Genomic DNA, 27,701 nt, shown 5'->3' with positions numbered 1-27,701 from the left:
TTTTCTTTGCATTATTCGAGGTCTGACAACACTGCATCTTTTTTTGTTATTTTGACCAGTTGTCATTTTCTGCAAATAAATGCTCTAAATGACAATATTTTTATTTGAAATTTGGGAGAAATGTTGTCAGTAGTTTATAGAATAAAACAAAAATGTTCATTTTACCCAAACACATACCTATAAATTGTAAAACCAGAGAAACTGATAATTTTGCAGTGGTCTCTTAATTTTTTCCAGAGCTGTATATATATATATATATATATATATATATATATAATATATATATATATAATATATATATAGAATATATGCAGGAATTAGGGGTGAGCAGAAGAACTTGTACTTGGAGCCATCATACTCGTACTGGTTCTCATACTCTGACTGTATTAAGAGTGGGCGTGGTGAAACGACTTGCAGCCAAAAAGCCATACCTCCCATGTGGAAACAAGGCCAAGTGTCTCAACTATGCACAAAAACACAGGAACTGGGGTGCAGAAAAATGGCAGCAGGTGCTCTGGACTGATGAGTCAAAATTTGAAATATCTGGCTGTAGCAGAAGGCAGATTGTTCGCCAAAGGGCTGGAGAGCGGTACACAAATGAATGTCTGCAGGCAACAGTGAAGCATGGTGGAGGTTCCTTGCAAGTTTGGGGCTGCATTTCTGCAAATGGAGTTGGGGGTTTGGTCAGAATTAATGGTCTCCTCAATGCTGAGAAGTACAGGCAAATACTTATCCATCATGCAATACCATCAGGGAGGCATCTGATTGGCCCCAAATTTATTCTGCACATGACAACGACCCCAAACATACAGCAAAAGTCATTAAGAACTATCTTCAGCGTAAAGAAGAACAAGGAGTCCTGGAAGTGATGGTATGGCCCCCACAGAGCCCTGATCTCAACATCATCGAGTCTGTCTGGGATTACATGAAGAGAGAGAAGCAACTGAGGCTGCCTAAATCCACAGAAGAACTGTGGTTAGTTCTCCAAGATGTTTGGACCAACCTACCTGCCGAGTTCCTTCAAAAAACTGTGTGCAAGTGTACCTAGAAGAATTGATGCTGTTTTGAAGGCAAAGGGTGGTCACACCAAATATGGATTTGATGTAGATTTTCTTCTGTTCACGCACTTTGCATTTAGTTAATTGATAAAAAAATAATCTATTAACATGTCTATTTTTGAAAGCATTCTTACATTAACCAGCATTCCTTCACACTTGCCTAAAAATTTTGCACAGTATTGTATATATACAGCTCTGGAAAAAATTGTCAGTTTATGCAAAATTATCAGTTTCTCTTGTTTTACTATTTATAGGTATGTTTTTTGGGTAAAATGAACATTTTTGTTTTTTTGTTTTATTCTATAAACTACTGACAACATTTCTGCCAAATTCCAAATAAAAATATTGTCATTAGAGCATTTTTTTGCAGAAAATGACAACTGGTCAAAATAACAAAAAAGATGCAGTGTTGTCAGACCTCGAATAATGCAAAGAAAATAAGTTCATATTCATTTTTAAACAACACAATACTAATGTTTTAACTTAGGAAGAGTTCAGAAATCAATATTTGGTGGAATAACCCTAGTACAAGGTTGTCCTGGAAGAAAACTTCCTTCCTTCTGCTCTGACAATGTTCCCCAACTCTGAGGATTGGTTTTTCCAGCAGGACAATGCTCCATGCCACACAGCCAGGTCAATCAAGGTGTGGATGGAGGACCACCAGATCAAGACCCTGCCATGGCCAGCACCAATCTCCAGACCTGAACCCCATTGAAAACCTCTGGAATGTGATCAAGAGGAAGATGGATGGTCACTAGCCATCAAACAAACGAGCTGCTTGAATTTTTGCGCCAGGAGTGGCATAAAGTCACCCAATATCAGTGTGAAAGACTCGGTGGAGAGCATGCCAAGACGCATGAAAGCTGTGCTTGAAAATCAGGGTTATTCCACCAAATATTGATTTCTGAACTCTTCCTAAGTTAAAACATTAGTACTGTGTTGTTTAAAAATAAATATGAACTTATTTTCTTTGCATTATTCGAGGTCTGACAACACTGCATCTTTTTTGTTTATTTGACCAGTTGTCATTTTCTGCAAATAAATGCTCTAAATGACAATATTTTTATTTGAAATTTGGGAGAAATGTTGTCAGTAGTTTATAGAATAAACAAAAATGTTCATTTTACCCAAACACATACCTATAAATAGTAAAACCAAAGAAACTGATAATTTTGCAGTGGTCTCTTAATTTTTTCCAGAGCTGTATATATATAGATATATATATTATCTTATATATTTATATATATATAAATACGTACGTCCTATTAGGGGTGAGCAGAAGAACTTGTACTTGGAGCCATCATACTCGTACTGGTTCTCATACTCTGACTGTATTAAGAGTGGGCGTGGTGAAACCACAGCTGTCATAAAAAGTTATTCTGGTACAGAAAGTTAAAAGGCATAGGAAGTTACCAGACAGTCTTTGAGTTTGATAGTGTTGAAGTCCAAATGTGTTTATGTTTTTTTGCCATAGGTGGACGGAGATAAATCTTGAGATGCCTTGAAAACACCTTCCTGGCACTCACAAGGTGATCAGGCAGTGCTTTGAAGTTATTTGCCCGCGATTTGTATCACTGTGAAGTCCTGGTGTGTATTTTATCAGTGGTTGTGTGCGGGGCTGACACCAGAAGTGTCTTCTGAAAGAAAGCCCTACTCTGTACAGATACTGATTTACACTTGGTACTCGGCGCACCCCTACAAGGAAGCATATCCATTTTATCCATTTGTGTATTTATAAATGCATAAGTTAATCACAAAAATGGAAAAAAACAACATTAAAAATCATCAATTAATCATAACACACAGCTGTGCTTTACTCATCGGTGGAGCCCTTCAAGGCATCAGAGAATGTCTGCTATTGTCCTATTTAACATTTGGAACAGAAAATTAACATTGCTACCAGATCTTTACAAACACTTCTAATTAGCTGCCTCAAGACAGTAGTTTAATTACACTGATTGAACACACACACACGTGTACACATACTCAAGAGCTTGACTTATATTTTAGAAGTATCAGATGGTTTATAGTACTGGTTTATCTATGTTATTTATACATTACTTTCACTATTACTTGCAGCTGCACATCCACAAGAAGAAGACATCTCATAAGCTAAAACCACAAACACTATTGTTATCACATAAACAAGTTGACATTGGGGGGGGGGGGGGGGGGGGGGGTCAAAAGTTCGTAAATGATAACTCCAATGTTAATGAACAAGCTGGTAAGTAGCACTGATTTTCAAGCAGTCATTATGCCTATTTCATTATTAACCCTTTGCAGTCCTATGTCGGACCATGTCTGACATCATCAAAAAGACGTCAATTACAGGTCTCTAGTTGTTTTTTCTCTGGAAAAAGCTGATTAAACCTTTCAATGGTCAAGTGAGACCGACAGGAGCCAAGACGCACCGGAAAAAAAGGTGGCGTATCTGAGCAATACACAGAGGCCCTGCGCCACAGACCTAACACGGACATAAAAAACAAGATAGCTGCTTCCGCATTCAGCGCTCAAAGAATATTACAGACATTTGCAGAGCTTTTTGAGATGTTATAGTAATAAAATAATGACTTTCATCGCATTACTGAGGAGTTTGGTGATAAAACTAGTGAGAAGGAGAGGATTTATTAGTATGCACGTCTATAAACAGGTATGTGAAAAATACAGTGAACAAGGGGTGGGGCTTGGCTAGAGATACAGTACTGAGTGTCCTTTTGCGATTCAGTGCATTTTAAACCTGTTTTGCTCTGAAATTTATTTTAAACAGAGCATGTAAAATAAACAGCACATGTGAAAATAAATTGGACCTGACGCGCCTGACAAGCGCTGAATAAATGGACCGCAAAGGGTTAATGCTGTGCCGTCCAATTTTTACCCACATGCCAGATAATCGTAAATCAGTGTTTTATATGTGGAGTTTTCTAAAGGAATGTGCATTCTGCATGACAAAATGCACAATTTTAAATGAAGTTTAGAAATTATATACAAAATAGATATTCCCATTAGCTGTCTACCTGAAGTTTCCATAACAGCGAATTATGCTTCTATTCATTTTTCTTGATCTCGTTAACATGCATTTTCATTAACGAGGTCCCCTTATCTAGTCATTGAGACAGGAAGTGATGTACGTGACCTGCGAGAAATTTGTTTATTAACCCTTTGCGGTCCATTTATTCAGCACCAATTTATTTTCACACGCGCTGTTTAAAATATATATTTTTCAGAGTAAAACAGGTTTAAAAGGCACTGCATCGCAAAAGGAAAAAAAAAAAAAACTGTGTTTGCATCTCCAGCAAAGCCCCACCCCTTGTTTGCTGTATTTTATTTGAAAATCACTTGCTATTAAAGCTGTCATTACTAGACCGTAGACTTAAAGAGCTTTAAGTAAACGTGTTTGCAACACGGCCAGCGTTCTGTCACTGGCTTCTCTTTGAACTTAAAAATACTAGTTGAAATGGGAAACTACTCAATTGTTCCTATAGTACAAGGATGAAGCAATGTAAAATATTTTTCATAAAAATCTTTTATTCTGCGGTTTAACTTCTACGCAATGGTTTTGTCGTCACAATCAAACCAAGTAGCGTTAGCACATTCTAAAGCACATTTTAAATACAAACAATTTTTTGGAAAATCTCTAATAAATTACACATAATATTATTTTGCATTAGGAAATGATTCAGCACAATTAGCCTACGGCAATGCATCATCTTAAATCAATCCGCGGAAGTACCACCTTCCATTTTCACTGCCCTACTTCACAACAAGAAGATTGTCTTTAACAGGACATCACAACAAAAACTCAATTGGAGAACAGAGACAGTCAAGACACAATCGATACAAAATTGGGCACAATTCCCTCCAGTTAATGATTTGCCACAAAAACAGTCATATGGTATCTACTTAAACAGCCAATCTTGTGTTGGCCATTGCTTCATCAACCTGTCAGTCTCAATTAGACTGAAGGTCAAGAGTATGTTCTTGTACATACAGTAGGTTTAGCATTTCATCTGATGCATCTGCTAGTGCATGACATGTGCTAGAGGCTCAGAACATCAACAAGACACAAGTTAAGGTACTGAAATGTTTTTTTTTTTTCACCAGTAATATCCAGAACTACAACTGAATTCAAGTTTTAAAATGTCCTTGGCAGCATTTTGTTCATACTAAATGTAGCAGCACAAAAGCTCTTTGTGTTGTTACTTGGTGTAAACGGAAATAATTAAAAACTTACGTGTTTTGATAAGTTTGAACTTTTTGAATCAACATCATACCTGTGGGATGAGATAAAAAAAAAACATTTGATAAGCATTTTTTTCAAAATAGCAGATAAAATACAGCTATGTCCAAAAATTTTGCATCACCTAGAATTTTAGGATTGAGACATAATTAATAAAAAAAAAAACTAGTTTGATATTTTATTTAACATCGTGTAATCAAAGAAACTACAAAATTATATCACAAAGTCTACCAGAAGCCATAATAGTAGGTATATGGAAAACTACAAAGCTGTATGTAATTCAATATGTTAATGTAACATTATTCAGCAGGTTTTATTCGACAGTAGCAAAATTAATTAATTGTATAGGGTGATGCAAAACTTTTGGCCATAGCTGTAGAAGCAAACAAATATCTAAACTGCAATTAAAAGCTTGATAGCTCTTTCAAAAAAAAAGTAGCAATTTAAAACTGTTCAGCTTCTTATTATGAGAAACACTCATCTTGTTTCTGGATTATAATGCATGCTAAACATACAATTTGATGGGTCACATTTCAGATAGTGTAAGACTATCAAGCACTTGTATTCTTTTTCACAGTTATTACACCAATTAACATAATAAGGTCTTAATGATCAAGAAATGGGGTCTTGGAGGATGGCAGTATCTCTCATACTAAACATTACAGATACATTTACACTCACTGTATAAAAGCAGCAAATCAAAGATTAACATTTACAATTAAATATAATAACCGGTGTGTTTTTCAATAATTCAATAAAGTGCTTCTGAATTTCGGCTTGGTGTGCTCATTTCTTATACTCAAGCAATAACATCTGTCTCAAGGGTCATTCTAGCTAGATACAAAATTGTCCCCGGCGACATTTAAGTGTCTCGAGCCGCTAGCACTTAACGAAAGAGACAAACATCTAGCTGGCTTGACCGATTTTGTTTTGTTTTGCTTATAATTATTATTTTTTTGTTTGTATCTAAAGAGATTTGAATGTGATTTATTTTCACAGAAGGCAAATTGGAACTTCTGTGTTGTGTATGTATCAATTGACAGAAGAAATTCCAATGTTTAGAGTTTTGTTTGATGACCAGCTATGGCTATTATGTCTCTTGTTTCAAGACCAGCGTGTTGCACTGTGGTGAAACTAATCCAGTAATTTGTGTTTCTGTGGGATAATACCTGTGTCTCGGTGTTAATAATGTGAACATACACTAAAGTATTTTTTGCTGTGAAGTGTACCAGGTGGATGTAGTGGCTGCTTTGGCAGGTCTCTGCTTGAAAATGGTAAAACAAGGTAAGTTTGCTACTGATATAACTGGATATGCTACTAGTCCACCAGCTGTTGAACACCACTAATGTTTTTTTAGTTTCTTTAACTAGTCATTTCAGTAAAGAAAGAATGGTTTATTTTCTTCCTTTTGTCTCTGTAGTAAAAATATAAAATTAGCAGCTATGAAGCTGACGGGTCTGTTTACATGTATGTTTTCAGTTGTCATTTTTGTTCAGGGTTTGTAACAATGTAATGATGTCGGTGAATACAGCATGGAGCAGAAGGCTTTTAAAATTTAAAAAGGGGAGTTAAAAAAAGTGAAGCTTTTGCAATCATCTAATGTGGGATAATGATCACGTTACTCTGAACCTATTTGGCTGAGAAGTTTATAATTTCTGGTTGATCATTCCAATTATTAGGTGCTCTATAAGCAACTGACTGCTCTGCATATTATTGTCTTAGTTTTGGGACCGCACATTTGAGTCATGTGAGATATTAACATGAAAAAAAAATGTAATTGTAATATTGTCTCACAATACATTCATTTAAATCACTGAAGACTTACAGGGCTGTATATAGCAATGGGTGCTATGTGCAAATGCTAAAGCAAAGTCTGTATGCTATCACTTTAACACATGAGTCACTGTGCAATGGCAAACTTTTTTTGTATGCTTTCAGTGTAATTTTTTTTTTCTTCTAAGTTGTCTTTTGTTTTGATTTACTTGTGTATTATAGTCATGAATAGTCCAGCAAACTGAAATATTAGCTGAACCCATAGTGGAAAAATATAATTACATCTAGGGTTTGTTGAGTCATTAGTTTATTAAAAAAAAAAAAAAGTGCATAAATGCTAATGGTCATTGTGGAGTCTGAAGTAGCACTGGTTTGCCATTTCATTACAAAGTTCTTAGTTTACATAACTCAGCGTGCAAAAAACTAAATTGTACATATATCCCTTGAATGTAAATATTTTCAAAAGCAGGTAATGATTCCAGATGGTAAGTCATGCAGCTTTCCTAAAAGATTTTATGAAGATGGCGTCATGTTTGTGACTCATCTAATCGCTGTCTCTGCAGCACAAGGGTCCTCCGTGAAGCAAACACTGCAACACCTTTCCCAAGGAAGTTCTGATAAAAGATAACCTATTTCACTGTCTGCTAATCCTCCCCAGTGGTGTCCTACAGGTCTCCCTTCATTGACAGGATGGCGAGACAGCAGAATACAAACTGTGCTCAACTCCAGAAAAGGTTATGAAGACAGGTTTCTTTCAATGGTTTTAACACAATGAACTGTTCCATTGTGATATAAAAAGCTATTATATACTGGCTGGAAAACCAGTCTTGACCTAGTAATTTGGAAAAGTCATCTATGAAAATCAGATGGGCTGTTTCTTTTTTTTAACATAATTAATTAAGAATCGCTCCTGCTTCAAATGAGTTTTGTTTGTTTTCAAAAGATATTTAAATTAATGTCATATATGTTTAAATAGATCTTCTGTACACAGATGTGGTATAAATGAGTCTGTCATGTACATACCACAGGGTTATCCACTGATCCCTGACATCCACCACAGAAATAATCTTTAGTATTCTCTACAAACCATTTCAATGCTGTACAGTAACTACTATTTTTCTTAAAAAAAAAATACTAGGCAGCCACGAGGAATTAGTAAGCGACCATTCGGTTTGTTTTTAGTTTAAAAGTTACATTTAAGAAATGCATGTCTTTCTAAGAGGGGTAGCGATTATCATCTGTTTAGAAGAGTTTTGTCTACCTTCATTGTCAATTAAATCATTCCTGTGATACCCTATTTACTGGCTCCTTATAGAAAAGAATGGTATTATTCTTACCAAGGTTTTACTGTATTCTGATACAAAGTAGCTACTAGCTACATAGTCCACATATCTTACTCAGAATACTCAAATTCACTTCAGTGGAATACTTGATAATACAAATCATAATTATGAAATATTAGCCAGCATGTTAAAATACTGTGTAATTAATTTATTCACCCCTTATTAACTTAAACAAATTCAATATAAACACTACATTCATGATTTCAAACCAAATGTACCTATTTTATGTTGTTTAAGGCCCCCCACACATATACTATAGGGCTTGTCCTTTGTCCTGTTAAAATGTTGCCTATAAAAATGTACAAAATAATTTCCTGTAGCTATTCAGCATTTTGACGTTCATTACACAATTATTGCATAATTAAAACTATATTTATTTATTATTTCCCGGACAAACCAGCTGTAGCTTTTTTACACTTATTTTATAGGGTAGTGAGAACAGGGGAATAAAGCAAAATATAATGTTTAGACACCAAACAAAGCCTTTTTAAAAATCAGCTGCAATGTGTGTAGTGTCTCCTGTCTCCTTTTCTTCAGTGTTTTGTATTTATGGCTCAGTTCATTTGCTGGAAAAACTGATGTTAATTCAATCTGACATCTTTCAACATCCATGCCCAGCTCTGCGTGCAGTAGGTCAGAGTCATTCGAAATGTACACAGGATCAGTCATATTCCTGTCTTACTAATGCATTCTGAACAATCAAGATCAGAGAATGTAGATGAGCTGATGCCAGTGATCATTGTTTATTTCGGGAATGTAAATTCTTCCCGACTGTGGAGCTACGGCATTACTTAAAACAAAACTGGAAATGATAACCAAACTGTTTCTGATAGTTCTTAGTGGCATTGTTTTTTTCATCTGTAATCAGGATAGCGCTCAGCCACTATAGCGTAGATAGAAGTACACATATTCAAAAGCTATAAATTATAAACAGAAAAAGGACCATGTAATTCACCCCTCCTCCCCCCTCCCAACACTTTTGTGATATTTTATTTATAAAAATAATAATAATACAAAATCTACATTAGGAAAAAAAAAAAAAAAAAAAACAGGAAATATAGAATCTTTAGATGCTATAATTGGTAATTTTCTAGAACACATATTTTCATATCATAAGTATTTAACAATTCTGAAACATTAAAATGTACCACCTAACCTAGCCTACTTGTCTGTTCATATTAACATGGTGTGCAGACAAGTGAATAAATAAACAGTATGGATTCAGAGGCCTGTATCATTGAGTGGGTTAAAATGATATCTTAGGAACTGCTGTTGAAAGGGCACCCAGCCAAGCACAGCCCAAAGCAAATATGCAATGGGCAAGTAAAAAGAGAAATGGCAGCTGTTAGCCAATCCTTTTAGAGGTAAATTGGATTACAGCTCCTCTCAATTACAAGCCATCATCTACTTTAATCTTTTCAGATATATAGTAAACCAATTTGTGCCAAAACCATTCAGAACATAGCCGTCAAGCCGAGCATGGCAGCATGTTTAAACAACATGGTTATACACTTCATTGTCATAAAAACAACACACAGCTTTACAATGTTTGTGCAGTGAGTGAGTTCCAGTGCTCTCTTATTTGTTTGTGCACACAACCAATGAATTCAATGGTAGACCCATTTCACAAGCTTCATGTTGGCAGACCCAGCGTGACGTTCTGCTTGCTTAACTGCCTGAGGGTCAAACATTCGTTTTAGGCTGGGTTACAGCATTGAAGGTAAAAGAGAAGGAGCTGGTAATAAAATAGCAATACTGTATGTCGGGGGTAATGGCTCAATAACCACACAGTGCTGTCAATTCTGACAGTGATCCATGGAAAGGGCAGCCACATTTGATCTTTTACTTCATTAAAAGGGCTCCTTAGAACATTATCATTCTAATATATAACCTTAAGACATTACCAGCCTTGTTATACAGCAAAATTATATGCATACATTAAACATATACTTCAAACCATTTGCATTTTCAGATTTATTTTTCTTTTTTTATATCCATTAGTGATTTGCACAATTCACAATTAACAGGTCATATTAATAACAATCTAAGCAGGAATAGCGTATAAAACAAAGGATCATATTGACAATTAAACAACTATTTCCTCTGCCAGAAATTCATAGAACATTATTTTGAATTATTAAATCATTATGATAACTATAAGACAAAAGTGAACATTTTACACAGGTTCAGTTTTAACAAAATCCCCCAGACTAAAGAAGGGATCATTCCCACCCAACTTGTTTCTAATGAATATCGTAAAAAATATTAGAACCTGAGTATTTACTTACAAATCAAACCGGAGGTTCTGCCTCTCTTCAAAGAAATAGTCCAGCATAAATTTCTTTACGAAATCAGGATTCAAAGTATTGTCAATAGCTTCTGTTCGTCCATACTACAACACAGATAAAAAAAAGTATCATACAATTTGAATAATATTGATTAAAAAAATTATATATATATATATATATATATATATATATATATATATATATATATATATATATATATATATATATAAAAAAGTGTATGGCTTTAATTCTTTCCATAGTACACTACACTCTTAAGTATGCATAATCTGCTGTAACAGTTACAGTGAAATGAATGTAGAATTACTGACCTGTCAAAAGATGAACTAAAACATTGTGAATATGCCCAATAACTCCAAGTATCTTCTTAAATGTTTGAAATATAGGGCCCTAGTCATGTTTGCAGCTAATTTAATGTCATTTAAACTTGTTTATAATACTCTTCACAACCCATCCTTAGAAAGTTTCATCAATGGGGCTTATACAAACTATACCTGTACATGTTTTGTCACAAGCAACTGCAGCATCCTAGTGATATTAATTTAAAGGATATAACAATTACTATGTAGGATGTTCCATCTCCAATCAAAAAATATACTAATGTATTTAAACAGATAGATCTAAAAATCACTGAAGACAACATTCAATTTGCATTATTACTACACTGACTTTATCCTTTATTACTGCAGAAAATGTCATGACCCTATCTTACACAAATTCCACGCCATATGTATCACAGTGTTTGCTGTGGTTGTGTTCATTTCTATATTGTAATGGTTGCTTTTCTGTATTTCCATTTCAAGTGTTATCTATACAACTTTGTTTCTTTGTTTCTTTCTCTTCTTTTTTTCTTATGCATATGGTAGTTTATTGTTGTAATCTAGTTAAGTAACTTTCATACTACTTGACATTGTCTTTATACTGTACATTGCAATACATAACACAAGCTCAATAAATGTGACCCACATTCTCCTTACCAGTAGAATGGAACTATAATTAACAGTGTGAATAGTGCAGCTGAAAGTAGCAACCTGCAAATTAAACTAATTTCCCCAGGTTTATACATATAGGTAAAGAAGATATATGCCACATTTGTAAATAACATAAGACTTCATGAGAAACTTGTTGAGCTACACCAACAAAACACTGGGGAAGGCTTTTACCTATAGGAAAATCCATTTACCATAGAAAAAACATGTCATACACCATAGGTAAGTAACAAAAATCAATATGTACATAAAGTGAATGAAACGAAATTTTATTATTCACTTGCTATGATATATATTTACAATGTTCATGATAATCCAACTCTAGTGTTTTGGGGCGGGGGGTGACGACGGACGGACGAACGTTACTGTTACTTATTCAATACAGTACTGTATAGCCACTGCCTCTACACTACTTCATCCAAAATTGAAAAACAAACCATTCAATATGATGAAATATATCCCTTTGATAACTACAATAAAGGTCATAATATTAAATAAGCATACTTGATTGCGGCTGATTCTACTGTACTTACTTCTCTCCATTCTTTGTTTCCAACTCCTTGTGTATACAGAACACAAACTGCAAAAACAAAAGAGCATATTAGCATCTTAAGATACTATTAATCAAACCAAGTAAAGTACAGCATACACAAATAACATAATTTATTCCCTTCTGTTTCAATATCAATGTAGTATTTTTTTCATCTATATGGAAATCATTTCAATCAAACACTGGGCTTTTTCATTTCCTACTGGATCTACTGTACAAAACAATACACTTTCCAGAGGAACAAATTGTGCCACCTGTAGTTATGTCAGATTATTGTTTTCCTTATCACCACTCTAAATTACTGATGTGTTATATAGTTTAGTAATCTGAGCCCAGCAAAAAATAATTGCAAACACTTTTTATGTCTAAAACTGATTGCCACTGCTTGTGCTAATTCTGATAATTGGAGAGAACCTGAATCCAGCATGCTGTATTTCCTGAACAAAAAGATGTTCCTCTATATTATACATGAATTACACTAGCTGTCACAGAGTGCTATTCTGTGGTCAGATTATTTTGATGCGATATATTTACAAACAGTTTTGGTTGGCTAGTTTAAGCAAACAATTATGTAGCTATATCTATAAAAGGCAGAGGTACTGGCAACAGTTTAAGGTCATGTTCACATTAGTTCAGTTCAGTTCCTTTGATATAAGATAAGACAATTCATATACAGTTTTGCGGGTTCATTTCCACATTGTTTCAGGGCTGAGATAATTTATTACGTTAAAATTTATAGATTTATTACATTGAAATTTGAAAGTGAACTGGTTTAGTATTTACTATGATTAGTTAACCGGATGTTTACACTCTGCAATGCATCTTGGGATCTTTTTAAGATGACAGTGAATAGGGGTTTTATTCTGTTTTTGTCAGCATGTGTTTTCATTTTTAATATCTTTTTATCGCTGTTGATGCAAGCACTGGAGGAAAGTACAGAAGCTGGAGGGAGACCATTCTTTGTCAAGTTTGGCATTTTGGGATTCTTGTTTCCTTGTTCCTTTTCACTGTCCATATTGTTCCCCTTGACAACTTTATACTTTTGCAGAACACAAGAAATGCAACGCTACCAACCAACTAAACAAAAACAACTGTGAAACTTCACTTTCTGCTCATCTATCTATAAAGTCCAAGGTTTACAGTATGTTTTCTGTGTGCAACATAACTGTTCCCATGTTCACATTGAAGTTTAGCAAGTGAACCAAACTCAGTTCACTTGCCAAACAAACTGAGACCGCCTCTGCAGGTAGACTCTCTTCGGTTTGTTTGCTAAGTGAACTTTGTTGTTCACACTACAATCCAAACCAACAGAAACATACTGAGCGCAGCACCAAACCCCCCTACCAAACTAAATGTGAATACAGCCTATAATAAAACAGTATATTCAGTACGTTTACAGATACACTGCAAACAAAAATAAAATAAAAAATCTATTCTTAAGTCTTCTTTAAAATAAAGCACTAGTAAAAAAAAAAAAAAATTCTGGTGACACACTGGTGTACATTGTAGATTTGGCCGTTCCAAACAAGTGCATAACAAGCTACAGCACTAACCTTGTAATTTATAACTTGTTTTAATGGTTTTACACTTGGTTATGCTGCAAGTTCCCTTTGAAACCTTACAGCATCAATTAGCACCCCAGAATACTTGCTAATTGCATGGTTTTTACTATATATATGTGTGTGTGTGTGTGTGTGTGTTAGGCTTATATTTCTATTACTATGTTTGTGCTCATGTGCTGGGTTCCATCTGGTCTTTCACAGGAAATAAATAAAACCAAAAAATAAGGGATTAGAGAAATGCCTGGAATTGTACCAAGTAATTTTACCTTTTACTGTGCCGTAAAACAATCATGCACGTTCCGTATGTAATCATTGGGGAGTTTAATAGTTTCTTAAAGAGGGTTTTCCTTTTCAGGATTCTTACATTCATAAATAATATTCTGTCTCATGAGGGCACAACCACTACTCTGGAGGATTTCCTTTCTGATTTTCCTACACAGCCAGTCCAGGGTGCTCAGGCATACGCTGCCAAAGCTTTGTTCTGTGTTCAGCGATGAGCCAAGCGGTTTCCCTCTAAGAGACTGGGAAACCAGCCAACTCTTTATCATTGGTTCCCTGTAAGTTTCATAGTTCATTGGTGATCAAGGGCAAGCATTAGCAAGTACAAGACTGCTTCATCCACTCTCCCATTCCCTGTACTGTCTGATAACACAAGGGATGCCTGAATTTCAGCATCAAAGAGAACACTCATTTTAACATGTACTGTAAACCGGTCTTGTTTAGTAAAACTAGAATTTGTAATATACTAGATGCTGACAACGTGCTCGTTCTTATCATAGTCTACAATATAAATATTGGGCCCTATCCACAATATTTTGAAGGAATGTTATATGTTTAAATAAATTGTGCTTTGAATACACTTCCATCCCTCTTTAAAGTTGTAAATAGGTTTCACATTCTGGAAACTTGACTTAATTAATCAAAATGGGCTTTAAGAAAACAGTCTGAACATTAAAGAAAATATTTTTTTAAAACAGTTTTGTGGAGAAGGACCAATAGTATTTATTTTTCAAGATAATGAGATTTTGAACATAAACCTAAACTACTGAATTATTTGCTGATTCTGCAGTGGAAAACATATAATCTTCAATGTATATATGGGTGAACTATAACATTCAGTCTTTTACAAAACTTTAGGAAAATTCCAGCTGATATCAGGATCTGTGTTACATAGAAGCTGTAGATTACACTTGGGTTGTACTATTCTATATAGTACACAATGATGTTTTTGATAGCACACTGTAGTATAGTATACAAAATACAGTATGCACAATATACATAGGGTCCACAATATATTGTGAATATTATGGTATATTGTATTTATTAAAATACAATTTAGCATTTAATTATCACTTACTGTAACTGCGACAAAAGCACATGGCTGACCTGCACCTATACATTATGCATTTCACACACAAACAAGAGCTTATAGTATATCAAAATAAATAAAACTGAAAAACTTACAGAGATTCATGCAAGGTTACTGGAGTGTGAATAAATAGCAAGAGAGAAGACAGAAAAGCAGAATAAAAAGGATGCCTGAAAGACAAAGGAAAGAAAATAAATAAAATCCAGCAAACTACAAGCATAAGAATGAAGAGGTTACCAAATAAATTTAACATGCCAGTACAAAAATAAGGCAAAGGGTTAAACATTGAAGGCAAGGATTAGAACTGATCATAATCCAATCGCTTGGATATATTAGTCAGTCGCCAAGACAGACACCACTATGCTGTACATTCGGATATGCTGGACACAATAATAACCACTGAAGTGTGATGCTCGGTCACTGTGAATTGCATGATCCAGAGAGACACACTGATTAAAAAAACAGTTGTTATACTAACACCAAAAGATGAAAATAAGCAGAAGAATAGATATAAGCAGCTTAATAAAATAACATGATTAAAAGAGGGTATATAAAAACTCATACTCTACAGAGTTTAAACTGCCAACAAATGGTTGGACATGGGCAAAAAGCTTTCAGAAATAATGATGTGGTTCGAAACGCAAGGTGTGGACTACATTCATTACATTTCTAAATTTTAAGTCTTTAATTGCTTTTTTTTCAAAGAAAAGAAAGCCTGACTCATACCAACAGAAAACAAAGTACAATTTTCTGTGCACATTTTAATTGATTTATTTCTCTAAAGTGTGTTTAATATTCTGACTCGCTTACCAAAATCTGAAGCAGCACTTTCCTGATCCTGTTTTATGTTAATCCCTACTGTCCCACACAATCCTTGCCATTTTAGAAACTTTCATGCAAATTCTGGCAATGTGGTAAATCGGTGCAAGGAGAAACGCATTATGATAATTATTTCTAATATTTATCAAATCTGTAATTTATGGAGAACACTGGTGTGGCTTTTTGCCTTCAAATTCATGTGCAGCAATGTTCGTTTAGAATATACTTCATAATAATCAAAACTATTCCATACCGCTGTTTTCATGTTGCATTGCTAAGGTCTTCTCTCGTTGATCAACGAATGAGCACTGACACAAAGCGAAATGGGCGGAGATTTGTGACTCATGCCAAAATGAAATATGATGAGAATGAAAGCTCGGCCAATCAACATGCAGTGATTATACTGACGTTAATGGTGGCCAATAGCAGTTAACAGAAACAGAAGAGGTATGAGGAAACAGAATGCAAGCAGCACAAACTGTGCTGAATGAAAACGCATTTGAGAAATGTGTGAGTGGATGGAATGCATCCGCGTTGGATGAAAAGCAGATTAAATAAGTCCCAGTACAGAGTACTGGTGACTACCGGCAGAATTTCATCTCTGGTACTGTGAAAGGGGTGTGGGTAATTCACTGACCAGGAGACAGACAGGTGTATTCGGGAAACACCACACAGGTGCCCAGTTTTATTTTAGACAAGTTATTTTTTTTTTTCTCTCCGGCAGAGGGCACTGTTGACCGTGGGCTGCCTATCAACGATGATAGACAGCACCACGGAAATACCACAACTGGTACACGAACCGCAAATGCACTCGCAGGTGCTCAAAGAAATAATAATGAAAACAGAAGGCGAAAAGAACAAGGGAAAATAAAACAGTAATAAAACTACAAATAAAAGGTGCTGCACTCGGCAGCGTTATCCCGGTAGCCGCTACCCGCACGACCCGGATCACCGTCCTACTCTGTCGGCGATCTAGCCTGCTCTTTTACAATACGCCGGGGTCTGCCCAAGGGTTCCCCGCTCTCTCTCTCTGTCTCGCTGATTCCCGGTCCCGAATCAAAGTGTCCGCACCCTTAGCGCGTCTAAGTGGGCAGACCTGAGGAAACAACAGAGCGTTATTTTATAGGACCGACAATCACCCAAGACCCGCCTCTCAGCCATTCAGAGAGGGGGAAAGTCCACACTCACACTTTCCCACCCCCCCTTGTCACTGCCATGACTCACAGGCGGTTGTTGGGCGACTGCCGCCCTCTTCCTGCAGCCCGTGAACACGCCAGCAGAGTCAGCACAGATCTCTCCCTGTTACATATCCTTCCCCTCAGAATGACACCACCGGTTCATTCGAAAATCTTACACCCCCATGCCTTCCCGAGAGAAAAAGTCTGCGTTTTGATGCAGCTTTCCTGCTCGGTGGACTACCCTGAAGGCATAGGGCTGCAAGGTCAAGTACCACCGCGTGATTCTGGCATTGCTATCTTTCATCCGGTGAAGCCATGCTAAGGGGGCATGATCTGTAACCAGGGTGAAGTGTCGCCCCAGGAGGTAGTACCGGAGTGACTCGACTGCCCATTTTACCGCGAGACACTCCTTCTCGATGGTGCTATAATTTTTCTCGCGGGGAAGGAGCTTCCTGCTGATATACAGGACTGGGTGCTCGCTTCCCCGAACCTCCTGCGACAACACTGCCCCGAGACCTGTCTCTGACGCATCCGTCTGCAGGGTGAACCTCTTACCAAAATCCGGGCTGCATAGTACTGGCTTACTACACAGCCTCCGCTTCAAGGCGAGAAAGGCCCTCTGGCACGACTCCGTCCACTGAACCGTATTTGGGGCAGCCTTCCGGGTGAGGTCTGTCAAGGGAGCAGCGAGCGTAGCGAAACTCGGGATGAACTTTCTATAATAGCCCGCTAGTCCCAAGAAAGAGCGCACCTGGGTTTTGGTTGTAGGAACCGGCCAGTCAGCCAAGGCTTTCACCTTAGCAACTAGCGGTCTGATCTGGCCGCCCCCTACTCGATACCCCAAATACTCCGACTCACTCTTCCCAATGGCACACTTCTTTGGGTTAGCAGTGAGCCCCGCCTCCCGCAAGGATTGCAGCACCGCCGCTACCTTACACAGATGACTCGGCCAATCCTCACTGTGGATAACCACGTCATCTATGTAAGCAGCGGCGTACTGCTGATGGGGCCGCAAGATGCGATCCATCATCCGCTGGAAAGTGGCGGGGGCTCCGTGCAACCCAAAGGGCATGGTCCTGAATTGGTACAACCCGAAGGGAGTCGAAAACGCCGTCCTCTCTCTAGATTCCGGAGTCAGGGGTATCTGCCAGTACCCCTTCGTTAAATCCAGTGTCGTCATAAAATGAGCCGTGCCTAGACGCTCCAGCAACTCATCTACTCGGGGCATCGGATAAGCGTCAAATTTCGATTTCTCATTGATTCGTCTGAAATCAATGCAAAATCGAGTTGACCCGTCTGGCTTATCGACTAAAACGATCGGACTGTTCCAGTCACTTTGGGACTCTTCTATTACCCCCAGTCTCAGCATTTCGTCAATTTCCGCTTTTATTACCTGTCTTTTACGCTCAGGTATACGGTACGGCCTCTGGCGAACTAGCGCCCCCGGCTCAATATCAATGTGATGATGGGCTACTCGAGTCTGCCCCGGGACTGAAGAGAACACGTCAGGAAACTCCGCCACCAGACCGCGAGCCTGACATTTCTGCGTTGGTGTCAGATTCTCAGCAATCTGTACCGATCCTTTTCTTGCCAACACAGAAAGATCAGGTCCCAGGTCCGTGACGTCATCTGCATGCGCCACTAACAACGCCTCTGGCTGTAACCAAGGCTTTAAAAGATTGATATGGTAAATGTGTTTCTCTGTCCGTCGCTCCGGCTGGCAGATCTCATAGTCCACCTTCCCAACCTGGCGTGTAACCTCAAAGGGTCCTTGCCACTTAGCCAAGAGTTTCGACTCAGAGCTGGGTAATAAAAGAAGTACCTTATCCCCCGGCTGAAATGTGCGCAACCGGGCTCCTCGGTTATATTGTGTCTCCTGTCTGTGCTGCGCCTGCTGCAAATTGTCATGCGCCCATTTCCCAACAGACTCAAGACGTTTGCGCAGGTCCAACACATACCGGACTGTATTGGTCGAATTGTCCTGCTGCTCCTCCCACATCTCTCTGACCAGATCGAGCACGCCCCGGGGTCTCCGCCCATACAGCAGCTCGAATGGTGAAAACCCCGTAGAAGCCTGGGGAACCTCTCTGATCGCAAAGAGAAGGGGAGGAATCAGCTGGTCCCAGTAACGCACATCACTACGAATAAATCTGCGCAACATGTTCTTAAGGGTCTTATTAAAGCGTTCCACCAAACCGTCTGTCTGAGGATGAAACACAGAGGTCCTAATGGTCTTAATTCCCAAAAGCTTACATGTTCCGCGGATTAGCCGGGACATAAAATTGGTGCCTTGATCGGTTAGTATCTCTTTGGGAATCCCCACCCGGGAGAAAACCTTCACAAGCTCGTTGGCAACAGACTTAGCGGACATAGATCGGAGGGGAATTGCCTCTGGATAACGCGTAGCGTAATCCAGAATGACAAGTAGGTGGGTGTATCCTGCCGCACTCCTTTCTAGTGGCCCAACTATGTCCATCCCAATACGCTCAAACGGAGCTTCCACTAGGGGCAAAGGCACCAGAGGGGCTCGTGGAACGGCTCTAGGGCTGGCCTTCTGACATTCCCCACAACGCTCACAAAACCGCTTAACATCGCCATCCAGCCCCAGCCAGAAGAACCGTGACACAAGCCTTGCTTTAGTTTTATCCCTTCCCAAATGACCAGACAGGGGAATAGCGTGAGCCAGCTGCAACAAATCCTCCTTAAAGGGCTGAGGAATGAGCAACTGATGACGCACTTCACCGGTCTGGGGTAATTTATCAACACGGTACAGTAGGTCTCGATCAATTTCAAAGTGGGGGTACGTGGCGGCGCGTCTGGGCTCGACCACCCGACCATTAACCACCGCTGCTTGGTCAAAGAGCCTGCCCAGCACGTCGTCACGCCCTTGCTCGAGTCGGAAGTCACGGGAGCGAGCTAAGAAATCAGCTCCCATGGCTTCCAACTCGGGGTCAGGTCGGTCCCGAGCAGAGGCAGCCGAGCCAGACCCCTGCGCTGGCTCCGCGACCTCCCCCCCGGACTCTTCACCAACCGCCCCCACCTGAAACTTCTCCGACTCCCTCCATTGCCAGCCCTCATTCTTAGCGATCCGACGCTCCCGTTTAGTTTTACGGGGTTTAAATCTATGGCAAAACCATTCTGGATCGCGAAAGGGAAAAATCTCTCCAATTACTTCCTCTTTCTTAGCCAATAAAGAAGACGGGGCTGTCAGAGCAGCCAACCAATCTTTAAACTGCTCACAGTCCCGTCCCAGAACTACTGGTACCGGCAATCGAGGACATAATCCTACCTGCACCTGCGTCACCTGCTGGCCAATAGTCATACACACATTTATCTTGGGATAGGAGCGGACATCCCCATGAATACATTTAATATGCACCCGTCCCAATATACGTTTATGCCCCGGTGAGACTAGGCTCTCCTGTACTAGAGACTGACCACACCCTGAATCCAGGAGAGCCTGGGTTTTTGTACCATCCACTGTCACAGGAATAACAAAACCCGTGTGCTGAAGTGACTGAGGTAATTGAACGTGCCTACCTGGTCGGCTGAGGTCACACTCCATCACGGGGCAGTCCCGGGAGAGGTGGCCCACCTCCCTGCACGTCCAACACCTCGGTGGGCTGGTTTCTCTCCCCGAAGTTTTGGAAAGAGGGGAAAACACTGGAGCCATAAAAGGGGCCCGCCGATAAGGCGTCCGCGCGAGACCCCGGTCCGACACTGCAGCAGCCCGTGGGTATCCCCACCCTGCCCCAGTACCCGGGCCGGGAGCTCCCGCCGACACCCCCCGACCAAATCCTGGACTACCCCTTCCCCCCAGTCCCTTCGCCCTTTCCGGGGCCAGTTGATGGGACGATCCAGCAGCCACACTCCTCCCGGGCAGTTTCGCAGGCGTTGGCTCCGCTGCCTGGTACTGCTCGGCCAGTTCGACCGCCCGGTCCAGCGTGTCCGGCGCCTGCCGCTGGACCCACAGCCGAGGTCCCGAGGCTAGACACTCCAGGAAGCGCTCCACCACGATCATTTCCACCACCCTGGCTTTGGTGTTTAGGTCAGGATTCAACCAACCCGGGGCGTAATCCTTCAGCCGGTGGGCGATGGCTCGTGGGTGCTCCCCGGCCGCAAACTGCTCCTCCCGGAATTTCTTCCGGTAGCCCTCCGGTGTGGCCCCCACACGGTTTAGGATGGCTGCCTTCAGCCGAGGGTAATCCAACATGTGCTCCGGGGACAGCGTCCTCGCAGCTGCTTGAGCCTCCCCGGTGAGTTGGGGCAACACATAGCTAGCCCACTGGGCTTGGGGCCATCCGGCCGAGATCGCCATAGCCTCGAACACCTCCAAGTAGGCGTCCGGTCGATCCTCGGCCGTCATTTTGGTGGGTCTCTGGATGGAGTGGTCTGGAGCTGCGGGTCTAGCCGCCCCCTGCACTGCCGCGGTGAGCGTCTGGCGCAGGAGGTCCATCATTGCGGCAAACTGAGTCGCATCCATCGCTAGTCTGCTCCTTCTCTAGCTGCACTGCTTGGGGCAGTGCCAGTGAATCCCACTTCTGACACCACGTGTGAAAGGGGGGTGGGTAATTCACTGACCAGGAGACAGACAGGTGTATTCGGGAAACACCACACAGGTGCCCAGTTTTATTTTAGACAAGTTATTTTTTTTTTTCTCTCCGGCACTGTTGACCGTGGGCTGCCTATCAACGATGATAGACAGCACCACGGAAATACCACAGCTGGTACACGAACCGCAAATGCACTCGCAGGTGCTCAAAGAAATAATAATGAAAACAGAAGGCGAAAAGAACAAGGGAAAATAAAACAGTAATAAAACTACAAATAAAAGGTGCTGCACTCGGCAGCGTTATCCCGGTCGCCGCTACCCGCACGACCCGGATCACCGTCCTACTCTGTCGGCGATCTAGCCTGCTCTTTTACAATACGCCGGGGTCTGCCCAAGGGTTCCCCGCTCTCTCTCTCTGTCTCGCTGATTCCCGGTCCCGAATCAAAGTGTCCGCACCCTTAGCGCGTCTAAGTGGGCAGACCTGAGGAAACAACAGAGCGTTATTTTATAGGACCGACAATCACCCAAGACCCGCCTCTCAGCCATTCAGAGAGGGGGAAAGTCCACACTCACACTTTCCCACCTCCCCGTGTCACTGCCATGACTCACAGGCGGTTGTTGGGCGACTGCCGCCCTCTTCCTGCAGCCCGTGAACACGCCAGCAGAGTCAGCACAGATCTCTCCCTGTTACAGGTACCATAAAGTATTAATGCGGCACCGTGACCTATTTTGAGTTAATTGTGTACTAAGTATGCTACGGTAAAAAAGAAAATGTGCTAAAATAATTTAGTTTCAAGTTAGAATAACACTTTATTATTTCAGCATTGTACAGTAATTGTACAAAGAATGCAGCTGCATGATTTATTTTGTGTTAAAGGTAACCGATAGGCTAAAGTAAAAAGAAAGTGCGCTAGATATTAATGTACTGTATCCTGTATTAAATAATGCAATGTGAACAGAGAACACAGTGATGTTGTTTATTTCAGTGCAGTGATTTATACATTTAAAATAAATTGAGCACTATAAATGAGTGAGTGTGTGTGTGATTTTGTGATTTTATTATTTTTAAACAGGACACTCTCTCCAAGGGACTACTATAGTTAATTAATAGCATTCCCTTTAAACCATGTAATTAGGGTTTAGCATGCATATTTAAAAAAATTGTTTAACATCAACCATGTTTTAAGTGCAAAGGCAAAGGAACAATTTTAGCCAGCCATAAAAAAAAAAACTAGGTATAAAAAAAGATATAAAACTGGAAAGAAACTACTCAGAACAATAAACGAACTCTTACAAGCAACTGAATTTGCTTTTCAGGCTATTTCTTCCATTACATTTGCCTTTGCCTTTGCCTTGGCACCTTGAAGCTAGGCACTATCACTATTTGGCATTACATTTGCATTTATGGTATGTTTCAGTTCTTGATGAAATGATTAATCCTAATACAGTGTAAACCAAACCAATTTTTTGTTTGTTTATTTGAATGCTTCTTACAACTGTCTCTCCCTCTTATAATTGTATTGAACATAATACCTGTTTAATACAACTTATGAATAAGTTCCACACATTCCCTGCAATGGCTTTAAATACAACATCTGAGTTTCATGAAAAAGTGGAGTTTTCTTGTTTGAACATAAGCCAATGTCTTGCAGTTACTCATGTCTCTAATTTCATATCACAGCCAACTACAAATTAAAGAAACAATTGTTTTCCTGTTCCAAAAACTGTTGTTCTCAAATGCATATATTGTGCTTTATTGCGAACAGAGAGTTATTTATACAGTTTACCAAAAACATGTTAGTTCAGAAGTAAAAAAAATACTGTATACAGTAAAAAAAAAAAAAAAAAAGGAAAAGGGCTTTCAAAAAAACATATGTTGAAAAGCAATTGGAGCTGTAAAGAAAGCTCTCAAAGAGTGGTGAGTTATAACAAATAGGACATGAAGAGACTGATTGAGTCACAGATGAGCTGGAGGCGGTGCGCTATATTTAACTGAGGACCAAAGTCAAAATTACTGTTTCAGTTGATTTTACAGAGAATGGTGGGTGAGTGTGGGAAGGCTGGTCGCTGAAAGCATCACCAACTAAAAACACTCAACTGGGAATAACGCACCACTCCACAGACCAGGCGAGCAGTAAAAATAGAAACCTGCCATCTGCACACCAGAACCTTGGCTGACAGAAAAAATCCCCAAAATCATTTCAGTGTAGCTCTGTACTTCCATGTGACCACAGGCTGAAAATGTGAGCTCCTTTTACTGTACATTATATTCTTCCAACTTACTGTAAGACATGTTTTACGTAACAAATTATGTTTACCCAAACAAATCAGAAATAATACTTTCTTTTATATCACTAACTATTTATTCTAATCAATTAATTTGAGTCCTCAACCCCAGTATTACAACAAGAGGTGACTTGCACTGACTAGACACTGCCCTCCTAACAGATGCTGTGCTGCCTGCTGTGTGTACTGTCCCAGATTGCCCAAGACAACATAAAGTGTACCAGGCTAAAGCAAAAATGTGTCATCTACAGAGTGAGATTAATTTTTAATTATAGATCTTTTTTTTTTTTTTTTTTTTTTGCAAGTTCAAGTAACACAAAACATTTTAGATGTACAGAGTTTACAAATGTTAACATATCTGCTTCTAATTAGAGATATCATTGACATAAAGCTGTGTCATGCTTATTGCCAGTATCTACCAATGTTCACTTCAGGAATATGCTTATAAAAAACAACTTACTTGGATCCGACTTAGAAAAGGTGTCTCTGTCCAAAAGATTTCTGTAAAAAAAAAAAAAAAAAAGAGAGAGATAAGACATTAAAAACTTAAGAGTAGATGTACATTGATTCTTTAATGTAAATACAGCTGTCCATCAGCTCTATTTCAATCGGGGTGCGATCTGTCAAATTTCCAGTGGGGGGGATAAAATACATGAACTACAAAACAAGTAATAATAGGAAAGCCTCTAGTAAAAAATACATTGATACATCACTCATGTGCCATGCAATATACAGTTATTGTCATTTTAAACTTTTTTTTTATTAATTATTATTATTATTATTTATTATTATTATTATTATTATTGATAACTAAAATTGCACACAGCCTCCTTGATAACTTACTCCTGTAATTTTACCTCAAGAACAACTGAGCATGGAATGTTCATATTTTAAACTGCCCTGACTTAACTGGCTCTGTGTATTTTATGTTCTGTTACCAAACAACCGCTGCTAAACTTACCCAATATCAATAGAAACAATGGTTAGCTGTTATTCTGAGGCGGCTTTTGATAACTAACTCCTTTGGCTTTGAGAAGATTGTGTAAGGCTTGTGTGTTAATTGTTCATACATAACAAATGGGTTTACTGAGGTCTACACAGTATGAGGAGGCCTACAGATCAAAAGGGATAGTGCAGCTGTTTAGTCTTCCTGTTTCTCCTGCATAAATAAACAGGAACCCTGCATTCATTCAAACCTGTAATTTAAAGGTGTAGGCACACATTTCAAACATAGTGTAACCAATACAAATTACTCATTTTCGGCCTACAACTAAAATTACTATCGATTTCTGGTTGGTTCACTTAATTTTCAAAACTTTACTGTTTTTAAAAGATTAAATGCTGGTCTATTTTTTCAGCAGGAATTTCCCGTTTTACAAATAGTAATTATCGTTAATTATCAGTGAAATACTTTTACATTGTTGGTTACCAATTAGGCTAAATAGACATACAGGGAACTTTTCTTGTTTATAACCAACAGCTAAAACTAAAGCAAATCCCCAAGAAAGCATGTTGTTATGATAGATGTAACAAGTGTCATCACTGTAAATATTACTGTTATCTATTAATTGTGACAGACACATTGCACTGAGCAAGCATGTAATACTTTCTGCCACTATGATAAATGTTTCCTATGTTACATCACTGCAAAAATCTGAAAAATTAAAACAAGAGCAGAGATATTTGATTATTTGATTGGGTCCTTTCCATGCAATCATTTAAAACCTGAAGTAGATGCTTCATTATTCAATTAGGCACAACAACAATTAAGTGGAGCATGAAATTAAGAAATTAAAGTTTAAATTACACATACTGACTGACTGCTCTGCCATAAAAAGGCCCTGTTCTTTATCCCTACTGTTGTTCTGTTGGTTCTCCAGTAGTACTCTGTATCAATTTTAGTCTATCCAAAAGACGTTGATGAGTAACATTAGGGGATTGGGAGCCTCAGCTAGAAGCCTAATGTTCTGTAACTAGAGTTTAACAATGCAGTTTATTTCATTCTCTTCCAGTACTTGGTGTGATGCTGTCACAAAACAAACTGTAAAAGTAAATTCTGACATCCTGTAAATCATAATCCACTCACAGTTTCCCAGCAACAGCACATGGGTTCTACAAAAAGCCAACACTGGAGCTGCTTCTGATGTTTTCTTTCTTTTTTTGTTTTGTTTTGTTTTTGTAATAGTCTGAAGCCTTTAGATACATTGAACTCAAACTAATACCAAGTATTGGTCTGCAGCTTAATTCTTTGGTTATCCTTGTATAATGAAGAAAGACTGAACAACTAAGTAATTTAGAACTGAATCTGTAAAGTAAATCAGAAGTGAGTTGTTAGCTTCAGTTCATTCTGTATCATTTGGGGGTACACACAGTATTTGTTGAGGTCAGAAACTAACCTTAATGAATATCGTATCACTGAAGAAAGGTAATATCTAATTTTTAAAATATGTGAAATAAGTTCCAAGAAATGCTTGTCTTAATTTAAAATTGGGTACCTGGAGTACACGTTTTAACCCAGTTAAAACCCCAAATAATCTCTTTGATCTACACAGTATGAACACCCAACCCTAAATATGGTGTGCAACAGCATCTAAAATAAAAAAAAAAACACATAAAAAGCATCACTTTTTCTGTCACGTAAGCAGTATATAAGAGGTCATTAAATTGTATTTTTTTGCATGTCTCACATCTTTCTACCATAGAGTGTACTGTACCATACAGAACCAACAGCCCCAAAAGACTCCCAAAAAGGCTTCTAAAAGACTCCCCAGGCTAGTATACAAAACAAATAGCATGGAATGACATATACCTTGTATTTTAATGCTAACTGCTTCTCTGTCTGTCTTATCTAATAAACAAGCAACCTTCTTGTTAGCTGGATGAGCTGTATATAATTTAAAACCAACCTTACATAAAGCTAGACTATGAAGATAGCATTAGCCAAAACATGTGTCACTTGACAAATTTTAGTTTTGTATATAATCTAAATACAGTAGAATCCTATTTTCACAAATTGCCATGAAAATTAAGAACATAAGAACATATCTGGTGTATTAAACTCCAAAATCCATAACCATTTCCTGTACAGTAGTGATACTTTTTATACAGTTAACTGAGCATGTGCATTGTGAACTGATGTTAACGAGCACAGGCCTGGTGTCAGGAATGTGATCGTTTTCAATACATCCCTGCACTAAAATGTCTACAAAAAAGGAAAGGGCCTTTCATTAAGAGACTGTAAAGGACTATGATTAAGGGTCTACCTAAATCAGGATTTCGCTGAAATCGTGGAATTGAAGGGTCACTGCAAAATGCACCTCTTTTAGAGGCCAATGCACAACGCAAGTGATGCAAACTACGTATCTTCCCTCTGTAGATAGACTTTTTTTATTCCTTCACCATCCTGTGTGCACTGCACTTAAGCAAAAAACAAACAAACAAAAAATGTCCACAAATAACATTTACTAAAAAAATTCTCCAAAGCGGTTAAAGTTCTTGTTTACTATTCAAATGACAACAAAGTTTTAATCAGCCTACCAGTGCGTCTGTACTGTTTTACTGTGACCTGTACTGTGCCGTAGGGGGTGGGACAAAGTTAGTGCTGCATTGTTTTGATTTAGGTTGCATTAATCTAGTTTTCAGCATTGGAGATAAAATAGTAGAAATGGACGATAAAGCA

General features: G+C 38.8%; 1 protein-coding gene across 9 annotated transcripts in view; it reads right to left on the bottom strand.

Annotated features, from left to right (window-relative positions):
- Window positions 1-27,701, bottom strand: part of LOC121318334 (copine-8-like) — a 118,590-nt gene that overhangs the window by 73,463 nt on the left and 17,426 nt on the right. For 8 of the 9 annotated variants that reach the window (XR_005950591.1, XR_005950592.1, XR_005950593.1 and 5 more), the window contains exons 2-5: window positions 24,483-24,523; window positions 12,240-12,286; window positions 10,700-10,803; window positions 5,290-5,329 (exon numbers count right to left, since the gene is read on the bottom strand). Coding sequence is in view for 5 of the 9 variants with exons in the window: in XM_041254870.1 (XP_041110804.1) it covers window positions 5,290-5,329; window positions 10,700-10,803; window positions 12,240-12,286; window positions 24,483-24,523 (232 nt within the window). In the remaining 4 variants the exon portion in view is untranslated. Of the gene's footprint in view, window positions 1-5,289; window positions 5,330-10,699; window positions 10,804-12,239; window positions 12,287-15,282; window positions 15,358-24,482; window positions 24,524-27,701 lie in introns of those variants that run through there. The other variant, XM_041254872.1, reaches the window with a different exon arrangement.

This window comes from Polyodon spathula, chromosome 7, assembly GCF_017654505.1.
Source record: "Polyodon spathula isolate WHYD16114869_AA chromosome 7, ASM1765450v1, whole genome shotgun sequence".
Taxonomy (NCBI): domain Eukaryota; kingdom Metazoa; phylum Chordata; class Actinopteri; order Acipenseriformes; family Polyodontidae; genus Polyodon; species Polyodon spathula.
The sequence above is the reverse complement of the archived record's forward strand: the minus strand, read 5'-3'. Positions and strand labels throughout refer to the sequence as shown.